General features: G+C 35.9%; 1 protein-coding gene across 2 annotated transcripts in view; it reads left to right on the plus strand.

The window, feature by feature from the left end:
* The first annotated feature begins 11,107 nt into the window (after nucleotides 1-11,107).
* LOC150100138 (dnaJ homolog l(2)tid, mitochondrial-like) overlaps nucleotides 11,108-16,902 on the plus strand; it is a 149,140-nt gene continuing 143,345 nt past the window's right edge. For both annotated transcript variants that reach the window (XM_090402825.1, XM_090402824.1), the window contains exon 1: nucleotides 11,108-11,355. In XM_090402825.1, the coding sequence (XP_090258951.1) occupies nucleotides 11,235-11,355 (121 nt within the window). In that variant the 5' untranslated portion in view covers nucleotides 11,108-11,234. The remainder of the gene's footprint in view (nucleotides 11,356-16,902) is intronic.

Here is a 16,902-nt window from a genome sequence, read left to right on the forward strand (position 1 = left end):
CAAAGCGTGTGTAAAAGCTACAGAGGCGGTTTTGAAAGAACTCTCAAAAAACGGACTCTCACATGTGTTTAAGAAGTGGACGCAACCTTGGGACAAATGCATCGCGTCTCACAGTAGCTACTTCGAAAAAGACCATGTAAATGATGACGATTAAAGGTAACCTTTTTCTATATAAATATAGTCTTATTACTTATTGAACAGCCTACGTTAGAAAGATTTTTAACTTGGATATATTATGTATTCAAGATACCAAGTAATTTATATAAACTTGGTTTCTCACTTGGGAAATAGGATTAAAAACCAAGTTCATATAAATGACTCGGTATCACACACATATATATATATATATATACAGTATATGTATATATATATATGTATATATATATATATGTATATATATATATATATATATGTATATATATATATGTATATATATATATGTATATATGTATATATATGTATATATGTATATATATGTATATATGTATATATATGTATATATGTATATATATATATATATATGTGTGTGTGTGTGTGTGTGTGTGTGTGTGTGTGTGTGTGTGTGTGTGTGTGTGTGTGTGTGTGTGTGTGTGTGTGTGTGTGTGTGCATTTAGTCATATCTAACTTTTTCAGATAGAGTGAGCAATTGATGTATACAGTGTCTATCAGGATAGAAAGGATATGTACTTCGTGGATTGACTTGCACTTAGGATATAATGGTAAGTAATCAGAAATTGGAGTTCATTGAAAGATAGAATGCAGACAATCACAGAAATTAGGTATGAAAGGAAGGACGTATGAGAAGAGAGCGAGAAAGAGAAATCAATGAGGGCTTGGACACACGTAGTAACGTAATAAATGAAGATTGTTATTAAGGAGAGTGGGAAAATAATAATTTTAAGGAAGGGACTACCCTGAGATTGATCACAAAAGGAAAGTAACGTTATTAACAGCGAGGTAAGAAATTTAGCTGAAAATTCAACTCAGGCTATTTTTATTTTTTTTTATTTTTTCAAGGCAGTCAAGATTTTATTTAAAATTATTCGAATAGATATCAATCAGAAAAATCAAAAACTATGGCCTTTAAAGGACAAGATCCAGCAAGAACTAAAATAGTAATAGATAACAAGATCTTAGAACAGGTGAATTCATTTAACTATCTAAGATGTATGATCACATATGAAAATGAAAAAGATATAAACGTAAAAATTGCAAAATATTTAAAAATAATTGTGTAATTAACTCTATATTTAAACCAAACCTAGTTCAAAAACAAACCAGGCTAAAAGTATACAATACATTAGCCCTACCAGTCTTAATGTATGGAAGAGAAATCTGAACAATAAAAAAAAAAAAAAAAAAAAAAGATTAACAACAGCAGAAATGAAGTTTATGAGAAACACTGCAAAGTATACCCTATTTGATCACAAAAGAAATTATGAAAGAATTAAACCAAGAACCAGTAATAGAAAAAATATAAACATAAGTGGACGTTCAAAGAACGAAAACAGAAAGATTCCCAAAACAAGTCTTAAAGTACAAGCCATTAGGAAAAGAAAACCAGGACGTCCTCTTAAACGATGACTTCTAAGACCGGAACAGGATATGCTAGGCCTAAATCCTTGATACGCATGATGATGATGATAATGATGATCAATCTGACGAGTAATTAATTGGATATAAACCGATTTGTATGCACTTAATTGTAAAACACAAAAATTAATGGCAATGCGTCATACTTTACATAATTCTATATGTATCCCTCTCTAATAGAAAGAGATACATGTGGAATTAGAAGACAGTAGTATCAAACTTTTTCTAATATGGTGAAACCTGTGGAGTGTCTTTAACTATAGTACAACACGTATGCCACAGTCAACAATAATAACAAAATATTTACATAATAAAAAAGTTATTTACTGTGGCATGCGTGCTATTGTATAGTTAGTATCCGAATGTACAGCAAGATTCAGAAGGGTAAATTGATGACTTAAGTCAATGAACAGCCTCATTAACAGTAGGAGAAAATCACAGAAATTAGGTATGACTGGAAGGACTTATGAGAAGAGAGAGAGAAATAAATGGCTTGGACATGGGTACTAACGTGAGAAATGAAAATTGACAGACTGATGGACAGATATCACTGTGGCATACGAGTTATCTTATAGTTATTATCAGAATGTATACCAAGAATCAGAAGGATAAATTGATAGGACTTAGGTCAACGAACAACCTCATTAAAAGTTGGAAAGATTGAAAAAAGTTGTGGAAGGAATATAAAGAAAAGTTGATCAGCATGCTTGCCAATGAAGAGTACAAGACTCTGGGTTTGTATTGTGAGGAAGGCCAAAGATAATTATCAGAGAAAGTTAGCTGATGATGACAACAGAAATCCTAAATAGTTCTTATGCAATATGGCAAGTAAGAGGAGGAGAACTAAGGAAGGATCACCTGAAAAAGCGCTGATGGTGGGGGAAGTGGCCTAAGCAAATCAAATAGTTGAATTACTGAGCGAACACTTTGTAGAGGTGTACCATCTAGGTGATGTTGCAATGCCAGATGTGGCATGGAACTTATTAGAGAATAGAGGTGGATGAAAGGGAAGTGCTTAAAATATTGCAGAATCTTAACTATTGGATCACATGGCATACCAGTCCATATAATACAAAATGTGCAAAAGAATTTTCGGTTCCTCTGACCAACCTATTTTATTTAAGCTCAGTACTGGGAATGTCAATGGAGTGAAAAGAAAGCAAAATAGTCTTCCTTGCACAAGTAAAATTATAGGCTTAGCAGTATCTCAGAAGTGATGGTTAAGGTGTTGGAGAAATTGAGGAAAGGCAGAATTCATGACTGGGTGGACAGGAAGCTGATAATCTACAAGGGACAGATGGTTACGTGAAGAGTAGGTCTTGCATTAATTAATAATTTGCTTACTTTTTATAATAAAGTGACAATAGAGTTGGATGAGGTAAATTGCTATTCATTGATATTGCTAGACTTTAGAAAGGCATTTGAAAGGATTCCACATAGAACTTTGTTGCATAAATTGGAGCAAATCTGGTGATCTAGATTAGAAGTCGCTGATGGACAGATATCGAAAAAGTAATTTGTGAAGGAGTGGAGTCCAGGAGAAAGCAATAAACAGAGGTGTACCACAGGACTTCTTAGTCTTCTATTGTTTAAATTTTACATCAGGGATATAGGAAATGATTTGACAGGAAATATTTCGTTGTTTGCTGATGATGACAAACCGGGAAGAGCAATGGTAATGGAAGGTGTTGCAGAGATTTTACAGGAAGACTAACAGTATGGGCAAAAGTAAATGGCTCCCAGTTTAATGTGGCCAAGTGTAAGGTGATGCACCTTGGGAAGAGATCAGAAGCTGTGAACTATATTGATGGAACTGAATGACAGGAAACTGATGTGGCCAGGGATTTAGGAGTGATTGTGAACAGGGATTTGGAGTTTAGAGGGCATATTGTAAAGGCAGTCAGAACACTACTCACATGAATTTTAACGATATTCATGTTTTATTCAGGCTAATCCTTGTTGGTCTTTTGTGTGTTTCTATTTCTTCTGATTGCAGCTAATATTTGTTTTGATTAGACTCAATTTTATTATATTTCCCCTGTCAAATCTTTTTCATAATTTATAAATGCCAAGTGAATTTGTATATTGAATCCATTCTTTTTCTGTGATCTGTTTGTATGTCGGCCTGGTTGGCCGAGTGGTTGGTATATCTGCTTTCCAGCCAAAAGACTACGGGTTCGAATTCCGCCGTGGGCATAGATGTTTGTGATTGAGAAAATACTAGTGATGATGGTGGGCGGTAGATGCCGTTGATGTGATTCGTTGGGGGATTGAGTGTGCGGAGACAGTGTTGTAGAGTTGGTGCCCTCGATGAGTCTTTGGACCTCCTCGAGGTGTCATTAAATAATAATAATGTCAATAAATCATAAATTCACCTTCTAAAAACCGTATATATATATATATATATACGTGGGTATATATATATATATATACCCACATACACACATACATACATATATGCATACATATACATACATATATATGTTAGCATTGATATTTTCAATATGTACAATTCGTTTTACATATATCTTCATTTTATATCTTTGTTCACATATTTTGGATGATTATTTTATTAACTTAATTTAAATGCACATCTTATTCTTAAAATACATACATTGCTTATGTTTTTATTTACATTTATATATGCATATATTTTGGTAGTATCTCTATATCTCATGCAGATTTTATTTTTTTGTAGGCACTCTTATTTTTACAAAAAAGAATTCCATCTTGCTTTAACATTATATTGTTTGCTTAACTTAAGAGGTAAATCTGTAATTTCTTATATACAAAGTTTTCTGAATTATAGAATTAGTTACAGGTCTATAAATGGATAATATACCCTATTAACATTTTGGGTTATTATCATGTTATGAACTTATGTTATCTGCATTTCTTACAATTGACATTTCTACCGTCCTTGTGTCTGTATATACAAGAACATATACATATTTGTGGTAATATATCTTAATCTACATATTTATTACTAGAGTAGTATTGACTTATCTTAAGGAGTAATTTGCTATTTACTTTTCTTTTTTCTTTTTTTTTCTTACACAATTAGATATATTATTATTATTATTATTATTATTATTATTATATACATATACATATATATAACATTCTTATCCCTTATATATAGGCGTACCTATATATTATTATTAATATTTTTATTATTTTTTTAAACTTTTACTTATTTATTTATTTTAATTATTATTTTATATACATATATACATTTTTTTTTTTTCTATTAGATTTGATATCTTGTTGTCATTATTCCTCTCATTGTGGCGAATGGGCCTACGTTACCAGCACCTTTGTCTGGGATTATGCTTTTTATTCAGATAGTGGGTTATCATTTTTGTTTACCACTAACTACGGGGGTTCCATTATCGGTATAAGTTTTATTTTTCCTTCTTCTTCTCCTTCTTCAATTAGGCCGAGTTTCCTCCATTGCTGTGTTGTTATGCTTTTGGTTTGTGTAGTGTTTATGATAATTTCCTTTAAATAATTGTTAATTTTTGCTAGTATGTCTGGTCTGGTGTCTCTTCCGTGTATTTTGTCACATCTGTGGGACCATATTGCATACATTGTTATTATTATGATTATTAGTTCTGTTTTTTTCATTTTTTGGTCTTCTAGCCAAAATAATGTGTTTTCAGAGAACGGTTGTGTCTTATGTAGGAATTTCTGTATGGTGTTCCATACTGTGGACGTTTTGCTACAGAACATCATAATATGATATATTGTTTCTGGGTCGGGACAGAAATGACACTTCGCTGGGCCTTGTAGTGGGATTTTTTTTACTACACACCACATTTTTCTGGGGAGACAGGCATGATGTACTTTATAGAAGAATGTTTTGTATTTTGGTGATATTGGAAGTAGGAAAACTTTGCTAAGAACCGGACTTAGCCTAATTTCTCCTTTTCTTATTTCCCTGTGTTGGGGAGGTGGGAATGTCACTTGACTTAATGTTTTATATAGTTTTCTTGGTTTGATTGTCAGTAAGGTTTCGGTATCTGAGTGTTTCATTATATATGTGTACCCTTCGGCTATTTCTTTGAACATTCTCGGCCTTAGTTTTTTTATATCTGGAAGTGAGCTTATAAACCTATGTGGCAAATTGTTGCCGCATAGGCATGATAGGTTTTTGTGTGTGCTCGGGCTGCTGTTATTGCCCTGCCAATGAGAGTTTTCAGATGGATGTTTAGCAATACTAAACCTCCAGCTTCAACTTCATGGAAGAGTGTTGATCTGCGCATGGGTTCATACTGAGAGCCCCAGATGTATGTAGCGCAGAGCCTGTGTATTTTTTCGGCCCACCTTCCGTGATACGGGGTGTTGTGTATCTTGTACCTCAGGCGAGATGTTAGGTAGATGTTGCAAACCCGGGCTCTTCCTCTGACGGACAGCTGTATAGGGCGCATTGCATTAATTTTCTTCTTTATGCCGTCATGGAGTTCTTTCCACTGTTCTTCGTGTGATTCTGAGCTTCCGATGTTGATGCCCAGAACCGGTATGTAATTATTCACCTGTATTCCTGAAGGAATCCTTGGTTGATTTTCCCACTTTCCAATTATTTTGCAGTGGGATTTTGCCAGATTCACATTCAGTGCTGAGGCTTTGCTGAAGTCTTTTATTATTTTGAGTGTTGTGTCCAAAGATTTTTGTGTTCCTAGTGTTAAAGTGACGTCATCAGCATATACCAAAATTTTGGCGTCACTTTCCCCGTGTATATGTGTTCCTTTGATATTGTTGTTTGTGTTAATGGCTATAATGAATGGTTCTAGGGCTAGAACAAATGGAGCCATGGATAGTGGGTCTCCTTGCCGGATGGAACACTTTATTGGGAAAGAGGCTGAGAGATTTTTATTAATGATCAGCCTACTTTCCGCGTTTCTGTACAAAAGCTTAATCGTTTCTTTCCACTTTACTCCAACTCCTATTCGGTCTAGTGTTTCAAACAGGTATTGGTGGCTAACTGTGTCAAATGCCTTTTGAATATCTAGACCCATTACAATACATGGATTTTCTGTGAAGCTGTAATCATCGCAAATACATTGGAGGTGCATTATTGTGTCAAGAATATTTCTTCCTTTCACTGCACATGATTGTGTTGGTGAGATAAGCTTATGGAGGTGCTTTTGTATTCGGTTTGTGAGTATTTTAGATATTATTTTGTAATCAGTATTCAGTAGGGTTATGCCTCTCCAGTTTTTTATGTCTTGTAACTTCTGTTGATCCCCAACCTTTGGTAGTAGTACAATGTGTCTTGTGTTGAATTTTGCTGGCGTTGTCTGTGTTGTAATCATCGTGTTGATAATTTTAATAAAAATATGTTCAAATTTTGGGAAGTATTCTTTATAAAATTCGCCTGTTAGTCCGTCTTCACCTGGTGATTTGTTATCCGGGAGCTGTTTCACTATAAGACGGCATTCTGCTATGGTGATTGGTGCGTCGATCTCCTCAGCCTCCTGCTGGGTGATTTTGGGGAGGAGTGAAAGGAATCTTTCTCTTTCTTCCTGACTGCTGGGTGTTTCTTGAAATAGTGAAGAAAAGTATTTTTGAACACCACGAATTATTTCGGAGTCTTTATTTAGGGTTTGGCCTTCGTATGTTATGGTTTTTATTCTCTGTTTTGCGTTCCGTTGTTTCTCAAACAGCCATGCTGTCGAGGTCTTCCCTTCATCATTTTCAATTATTTTGAGACCAACAAGTAGCCACGCTCCTTCTATTTCCTGAAACTGTTTCGCTGTTATGCGGTTTTTAATTTCTTCTATTTCTGTTCTGATGTTTTCATTATTTCTGTCATGGTGGTGATACAATTTTGATAATTTCTTCGTGTCAGCGTTCTGTTTGTTCCTTTGTTGCTGCTTTTTTATTCTACTAATTTTGATAGCTGTTTGTTTTGTCATGTGTTTATATTTCTCCCAGGCTGTTACAGCATTTTCTATGGATTCTATTTCCTCAACTATTTTCTCTATGTTATTGTTGAATTCATGGTCATCTTTAAGGTGTTTATTAAATTTCCATAGGGGGAAATTTCTGTTTGTAAACTTATCAGCTGTTTCTGTTTGTTGATATTGTAGTTCAGCCATCACCATATGGTGATCGCTGAACATGACAGGTGTGTGTTGTACAGTTTTGACCTTTATATTTCTGAATGTTTGGATGTATATGCGGTCTATTCTAGAGGCGTTTCCGGGTGCAAAATATGTGAATTCCTTCTTTTGGGGATGCAAGATTCTGAAGGCATCTGATAGGCCACAGGGGGTGACAACTCTTGTGAAATTTTTCTGCGGAAGTAAGTTTGGGTGTTCTTGATCCTTTTGTGGTGGTTCTGTAAAGTTCATATCTCCTGCTATTATTGGGTTATTTTTTTGTTGAATATAGTGTCGCACTTCCTCCCGGAAGGTGGTCTTATGATTATGTGTGGCTGGTCCATATATGTTAATTATGTTGTGTATTTTTTTCTGCCAAAGGAGCTCGAACTCCAGAACTCTATGCCTGATTACGACATTATGGGATAATATTTGGAGGTTACCCGATTTTTTTTATTAGTGTAGTAACTCCACCTATTCCATTGGTCTGAGTCTCTTTGGCAACGATATGGTACATTGTTTGTAACTTGTATTTGAAGCTGTTTGATGGATCAGTGTTGTTGTGTAGTCTAGTGTCTTGTATCATAAGTATATCGGGTCTGTGTTGAAAGATTAAATTAACTGTTAGTTGAATCGATGTTTTATTATTTAGCCCGTTTACATTTAGTGTGATGATTTTTAGATTGTGAGTCATAGTTAGAAAGTTTTCTAGAGCCTTTTCTTTCCGGACTCTTAGCTATTTTTTTTTCTTTGGGTTTTGACTTCCGGCTTTTGGTGATGTTAGGTAAACTTAATTTTTGCTCTCTTTACTGGGGTCTGTTTAGTATTCCATTCTGATTTCTCTACTTCGTTTTCTAAATCCGTTTTACTTTTTTCTGTAATTTGTGTTACCGAGATAGTTTGAATTATTTCAATGTTTGGAAGTTCATCTTCAACCGGGCAATTATTATTTATTTCTTCATTTGTGTTATTCGGAGTGATTTTTTTTTCTCTGTAGTTTCAGGTTTTGTTACTTTTTCTGAATTTGAAACTGACCTTTGGCTGATAGTCTCCTCGCCCGCCCGGATAATCCCTTCCTTTGCCTTTAGCAGAGAGTTATCCTCACTACATTCCTCGTGCCCGTAGGTGTTAAGCCCTGGGGTGCTGCTCTCATTGACCCGATTCTCTGCCTCATATTCAATACCTGAGGTTATTTCCTGGAAGTCTTCTGCTTTTTCAAGCTCGTCGCATGTGTTCGGTTGACTGCCCGAAGGGCGCGCGCCAGCATGGAGGCATATGTCTGCCCTGGACATTGTTTAATATCGTGTCCGATTCTCTTGCATCGCTCACATTTCGATGCTGTACATTCTCTTCTTAAATGACCTACCTGCCTGCATCTGAAGCATACAGGAGGTCTTCCTGGAATGATCACTAAGCCTGGCATTTTAGAAACTTTTATAAAGTACGGGATATTTTCTATTCTGGCATCGTCATTCAATGTAATAGTTAATCTTTTTTTGTTAGATAATACATGCGCCCATTCTTTATCTTTTATATTGGATACATTTTCAATACATTCTATTTTACCAAATGATTCAAAGTGCATGCCAACTAATCTATGAGATATTTTTTTTGGGGGGGGGCAACCAATGAATTAAAATATCGAATTTTCTAGATCTCACAATGGGGATAATTTCACATGTATGGTTATTAACATTAAGTGATTTTAATTTAGCAAATTTTTCTTTCAAAGAAACATGTTTAAATGAAATTATGAAAATATAACTGAACTTTAAGGAGCCAAGGTGCCATACATCGGAACCTCTTACCTTGCCTTTCAAACTTTCGATGATATCCAGTTCTGTATATGGGGCGCCAGAAGGATCACACTTTAGGATGCAGGCCTTGCTCCAATCTAGTTCATCTGGGAGATTCAACGATGAGAGAACATCTGAATTGAAATCCTTCGTTGTACTGGCAGCAGGTGACTGAAAGACGGTCGCTGATGCCTGTTCCATTGTGTTATGTAGATTTGTTACTGTAGAGACTGGGGATGTATCCTTCAGAGATCCAGTAGCCTTGGTACTTGAAGAGGTATTGCCAGATGAAACATTTCCTTCCGGTAGTTGTTGAAAGCTAGTAGCCTTAATAGGTGAGCTTGTATTAGCAAGTGAAGATTTTTCCGCGATCGACGACATGCTGTATGAACGCAGACGGTACGTTAAAGGCAACATGCCCGCACTGGTAAAGGCTTAAGCAGCACTAATCCTCTTACGCTCAAACACTAAGGAGCACACAAAAACACGTCTGCTCTGGTCTGAGTCCAGCCACTTCTCACACGCCACATCCACTGAGCTACACAGGCTCTTTTTTTTATTAAAATCAGCTAACGCCTTTTTATTCCCGTATACAGGGAGTAGGCGAGGCCATTTAGCCCTATCTAACTTTTGGAGACTAAGTGGGCAGTTCAATCTCCACTGGTACCAATCAGAGATAGATGTGTTTTTAAATATTAGTAATCAATCCTAATTATCTTTCCTAAACTAATCTTTCCATATTATATGTTTTTACATATTTATTTTAATTTTCTAAGTGTCTAATGATTCTAAAAAAAAAAAAAAAAATCAGCTAACGCCTTTTTTTTTTTTTTTTTTTTTTTTTATTCCCGTATATACGGGAGTAGGCGAGGCCTTCTGTAATTATAGCTTTTTTTCTCTAAGTGTAGCTTATAAGCTTTTCCTTTTCCTGTATAGCTTCCGCTGTTTGATAAATAAATCCGCTAAAGCAATTATTCCTAAATGGAAATAATCGGAGCTTCTTTAGTCCTAACTTTTGGTCAGCCAGTTTCCATCCTTCAAGGTTTTTTCACGAGAGAGAGAGAGTACGGCTTTTTTTTTTTTCAGATGCGCAGGTTTTTGATAAAAAGAAACCTACTTTATCAACGCCCAAGATCGACCAACATGGAAATCTACCGAAGAATAGTTTCAGAAAAGTTCTTATAATCGGTGATGAGAATCAAGTCTATAACGATATGTTCTCGGTTGGCCTGGCTAGCACTATGTATGAAGTCCCCCCTTTCTGCAAGGTTACAAGGTATTGTTTCATCATTCTCACTCTTTAATCGTTTTTTTTTTTTTTAATGTTTTTATTCTTGTCCCGAGAACTTCCTCTATTGCCTGTTTCATTAATTTGTTTATATTTTCCCATTCCTTACTTATGTCAGAAGAGGCGGGGATTTGAGATGAGTATTTGGTCATCTATGATTTATATATATCTAATACAGTACTAGTACCTTCTTGGAGTTAACGTGTGATTTTTTTTTCTCTCTCTCTACACTTGTTGCATTTTCCATCTAGCTTGATTTAATGGAAACCTTTTTTTGTTATCGAGGTATAGTCAGTAGATGGCACTTGTATCGCAATTTCATCATGAGCCACATTGTCCGGTAGTGTGTGTTGTATATCGAATGTATTTTACGAATTTCAATTTCTTTTATATGAACATTTCCCAAGTTAAATAAAAAGTTGTATTGTTTTTACAAAACAAGTTGGAGGAGAAATGATCACTAGGACATATATTCTTTGTTTTAGATGTGCTGCTAAATTTTTGTCAAATTTTGAGTTCAGGTCAACACATTTACTTTCAAAGAGTATTACTTCACAATGCCAACCTATTCGCGGTAAGAACTGGATAAATTTATATAATGCAGTTGGGGAAAATTTTCTAAAATTGTTTAATTGCATTAATCTTAAGCGATGTTTCATTTCTTGGAGTTGTGGCATTTGAGAGAAGAACTTGGTTCGGAGTTAGACTGTTTCTCCCCGAGCCGAATCTCCAGTAATACTATTACGTGACACCCCCAAAGACTCATTGAGGGAGGGCAACTACTGTACAACTCTCCGTCTCCGCCACTTAATCCACACACTGCATCATCTACACCAACATCATCTACTGTCTACCACCACCACTAGATTTTTCACAGACAATGACAAACATCCATGCCGCTGTGGGATTCGAACCCGCAGTCTTTTGACTGGAGAGCGAATACACTAACTTGGCCAACCAGGCTGGCAGTCTTTAAGAAAACTGATTCTGGTTTTGATACTAGCAAAATATCTGAGGAAGACTGGGAATACTTTTCTGGATTGTTTCAATAATCCAACTTTACATGACATTCTGGTCATCTTGCACTGAAAGTATCAACCTATCTGGCATACCCAGGAGGATTAGCATGGGTTAACCTGATGTTAAGTCCATGTGTTCATAATTATCATTAGATGTATGTTTGTCTTTTTTTAGGGCCTGCTTGTGATTTACTTTAAGCAGTCACAGTGTATATAGTTTTAATAACAAAAGAAAAGGTAGAGAAGTGGATGAGGATAGACTTTGGGGGGGGGGGGAAGCTGCACACTGTTTTGCTAGAAATATGAAGTTTGCCTTTGGCTGGCACTTGGTTTGCCTCTTCACAATTGCCCTCATTATCCTCACTAATAAAGCCAGCACTAGAGCATTATTCATAGTTGTAGAAAGAGTCATTCATTTGAATGGACACATATATATATATATATGGCTGCAGCATTTACATCATGTTTTTATTTACAATAAGATGTAAATCTTCAGAGAACCTGTTGAACCAGAATTTGTGCCATTTGATATCATGAGCCAAATGGAAAAGATTTAGAATGATAATGTTTTGAAAATTTTTATGCTAGTTCACAAGTTTTTGGCTGCAGAATAAACTGTTTCCATAAATTTTCTGCATTTGGAAACAGTTTATAGTAGCCAGAAGATATTTACACAAATTCACTTATTATTTTTTGGATATGTTTGTAAGCAAACAGTACCTTATTGGTTTTGCTCATGTCTCTCTCCCTTCATCTGCATTAAAAAAACTTAAGAATGAACTAGTTTTCATGAAACAATTTGTGGAAAATATGTTGATTGTTTTTTTATTAAAATTGTACAGCAATAACTATAGTAGTGAATGATTGACCAGTCAGGAGTAGTGGTAAAGATATTTTGAAAAGTTGGTCAAAGATAGAATTCAGGAATGGATGTATATATATATAAACATATATATAAGAATATGATATTCTATTGGAGGTGGCAAGACTTTGTGAATGGAGTGGAGGAGGAGGTATACCTTAAGTAACTTATGCATTTTTTTTATAATAGAGTGATTTACTGTGTTGGATAAAGTGAATGTCTACATAATGATGCTAAATTTTGCAGAGGTGTTTGATGAGATATCACATGGAATTCTGTTACACAAATTGAAACAAAGAGGGGTTGGATATAAGGGTGGCTAATGGATAGATACCAAAGTAGTGTGTGTGTGGAGGAGCAGAATCCAGGAGACAACAGGTGACTAGTGGTATGCTACAATGCTCTTCTTATATAGGCCACTGCTGTTTGCTTTGTATATAATGCATATAGGAAATGATTTGAAGGGAAATAGTCAGCCCTCGACTTATGACCACTTGTACTTATGATACAATAGCGTGAGTGTTTGATAAAGTGAATGGCTACACAATGATGCTGCTAAATCCCACTAATTTGTTCACCACTATATCACTCCTATGACCTATGGACCAGGGTGTTATTACTGTCTTCAAGTCAGCAATAAATTAAATAATTAATATAACTTAAACTTAAGAATTAAATAAGTTAAATAAGAAATACTTTTGCTCATGCAATTGTTGCTATTCATGGTGAGAAAACTCAGAATTGGTTGATTTTGATTATGGCAGAAACATCTTAAGGCTATTAGGTGTATTATATCTATTAATTGTTGTGTTTTCCTGGCCGATTGCAGTAAAAAACTTGAGTTTCTTGGAGTAAGAAAAAAAAAACTTCCATATGAGATCAGCTAACTTACCTTCAATTGTTGAAACCCATATTATTATTATTATTATTATGTGACACCTCTAGGGAGTCCAAAGACTCATCGAGGGAGAGTGTGCCAACAGCATCAAACGATTGAACCCCATCCAACTACTAATCGTGCTCAAACTTACTTAACTTTTTGCGAGCCATTAGTAGCAGAGGCTCTACCAATCGACCAACAGAAGAACCAGAAGTGGAAGCCGAATCTCCAAAAAGTTTGCATGAAAAAATTGGCAGGTGCATTTTTCTTTGCTAATAAGGCAGTTTGGTTGATTGAGGAAATGGATGTCAACATGATGAGATTTAGCAAAGCAGGAGAATGATGAAAGCTGCAATTTTTATGCTGAATGGAAAATGAAGCCTGTGCAGAACTAAGATAAGCATAATGTACAACTTTTTCAAGAAGTTCACTCCTGCTGTCATGTCATTCTCTGAAGATTAGCCTATGCCTTCCACAAGTATGCATCTGGTAAATCATTATTATTATACAGGCATCTCCATGAAGTCAGAAGATTCATTGTGGTAGACATAATCTATCCACACACAATCATACCTTGAACCCATTAACAGACAAAGCACTCGCAACTGACTGGCAACTCATTCCACTGACTCTCAACTCTACAAGCAAAAAATCTAGTCCTCACACCCTCTGCTAACCACACCTTTATTCAACTTCCAGGAGGTGATCCCTTGTTCTGGTCTCTCAAGCCAAGTGCTGAAGAATCTCCCCTGCATCAATCCTATAAAACCCTTTAAGTAACTTAAATGTTTGTCATATCCTCTTATTTTTCTCATCTCAACCAACTTCTGCAATCCACACACCCTAAATTTGTCCTCAGGGAACATTCCATGGGCTGCTCACCATCTTCATCACTCACCTCTGAATCCTCTCCACTGCTTCCTCATTCCCAAGAAATCTAGGGAATCAGACTTGAGCACAGTAATCCAGATGTGGGTGTATTAAGGCCTTGTGAAGAGGAACGACAACTTCCTTATCTCTACTTGTTAATGTGTTCTTCAATAGCCAAGTAATCTCATGGGTTATCTTAGCAATATGTCCTTTAAATTTTAACTCTCTGTCTACCATCACCCCTAAATCTTTAACTTCATCCATTTCCTAGAGTACAGTGCCATCAATGTTATACACAGTTTGTAATCTATTTTTCCCAAAATGCATAACTTTACATTTCTCCACATTAAATTGACATCCATTATCTTTTGTCCATACTGACAGCCTATTTAAATCATCTTGCAAGCTCTTCCCATCACCTTAATTAACTATTGCTCTACCTAATTTTGCATCATCATCAGCAAACAACTGGATGTTTCCTTTCAGGTTATTGCCTATATCATTTATGTACAAATTAAACAGCAATGGTCTCGGCACTGAACCTTGCACACATCACTATTCGCCTTGATTCTGCCCCTCCATATACCACTTTTTGATATCTGTTCAATAGCCACCCTCTTATCCAGTTAAGCAGTGTCATGTCTATCTTCAATTGTTCTAATTTGCATAACAGAGTTCCATGCGGTATTCTGTTAAATGCACATCAGAACCATTTAGATGCAGTCTAATCAGCATTTCAATGGGAGTAAAAAATCGTCATGTAGCCATTTCCTTTATCCAACTCTGTTGTTACTCTTATAAAAAGAAATAAATTACTAAGGCATGACCGACCCTTTACATACTATGTTGACCGTTTACAGTATCATATTTTTATCTACTCATTTTTGAATTCTCTTTTTGACCAATCTTTCTAGTAATTTTACCACCATGCTTGAGATACTGATTGGTCTATAATTTGCTACTGCAGTCATAGACCCTCTCTTATACAAAGGAATTATTTTGCCTTCTTTCTAGAGCTGAGACTTAAAGAGCCTAGTCAGAGGCATTGCCAGTTCCCTTGCAGATTCTCACAAAACCCTAACTGATATCCCATCCCACAGCTGTATTTACATTGAAATTCTGCAATATCCTAAGAACCTCCAATTCATCAACCTCTGTTCCCACATCAGTGTGTCTATCACATATGTTAAAGCAGTAACCTCACTAGGATGATATATCCTTGCAAAAGTGGTCACTTGTAACCCAACTATTTTATCTGCTTCTGTCACCTTGTGACCATCATTGCTTATTAAGGTTAATCTTCCATAACCATTCTTCCTCTTACTTGCCACATAAAGAAAGAACTCTTTGAGATTTTCTTTGGCCTGCTTGGCTACATTCTTCTCATAATCAGATTTTGCCTTCCTTGCCATGCTGGTCACCTTTCTTGCCTGAGTCTTTTACTGTTCATGAGTTTGTTGGTCACCTTTCTTTTTATATACCCTGCACAGCATTTTCTTCTTTTGCAGCTCGTGCTTAATGATATTATTCATCCATCTAACTCCCATCTGATTAACCCTCCTTATCTTAGGTATACAATTTAATATTGCTGCCTCTAGATGACCCTTAAGCTATCCCATGAAGTACTTAACATCCTTATTTATTTATTATTATTATTTTTTATACCTTCAGGAGTCCAAAGACTCGTCGAGGGAGGGCACATACTCTACAACTCTCCATCAACCCACTCAATCCATCAACTACAGTGAACCACATCATCTACACCAACACCATCTACTGCCTATTATCACCAGTATTAGTATTTCTACAGACAGTCACAAACATCCATGCCCATGGCAAGATATGAACCCTGCAGCATTTTGGCTGGAGAGCGGATATCCTAACCACTTGGCCAACCAGGCTAGCAAAAAATATTTGTGAATTTCTGCTGTATTTTTATTTTTGTTATGATATTATCATTATTGTTACATGACAACTCCAGTAAGTCCAAGGACTCATCGTGGGAGGGCACACTACTTCGCTAATACATCTCATCCTCTCCACTACTAATTAATTCTTGAACTCCAACACTGCTACTATCAACGCCATCTATCGCCCATCATCCAACAACAGTATTTTTGTCAGTAAATTGTGTGTTCTGAAGGCTGATTTGTCTGTACACGGGATGAAAAACCGGAGTTTACAGGAGAAAAAACCCTGCTACCACCGTATGAGATCGGCTAACTCACCTTCAACTGAAAAAGCCCATTTAAGGATTCCTCCTCGTCACAATGAGAATCGAACCTAGGTCTTTTCCAATAGAATGGCGCAATGTTCTGCTATTCTTCCAATTGTGCTACGGCTGCAGATCCTTACCCTGCAGTGTTTTATGCCATGGCACGGATTTAAGCTTATCATAATCATCTGCCTTGTAGTTCCACATATATCCCTTTTTAACAGAATATTCATGTTTTATAATCTTCCAAGTCAAGACCACATGGTCACTTTCAA

The sequence above is a fragment of the Typopeltis vanoorti genome, chromosome 13, assembly GCF_054136105.1.
Source record: "Typopeltis vanoorti isolate ZY-2024b chromosome 13, IOZ_Tvanoo_1.0, whole genome shotgun sequence".
NCBI lineage: Eukaryota > Metazoa > Arthropoda > Arachnida > Uropygi > Thelyphonidae > Typopeltis > Typopeltis vanoorti.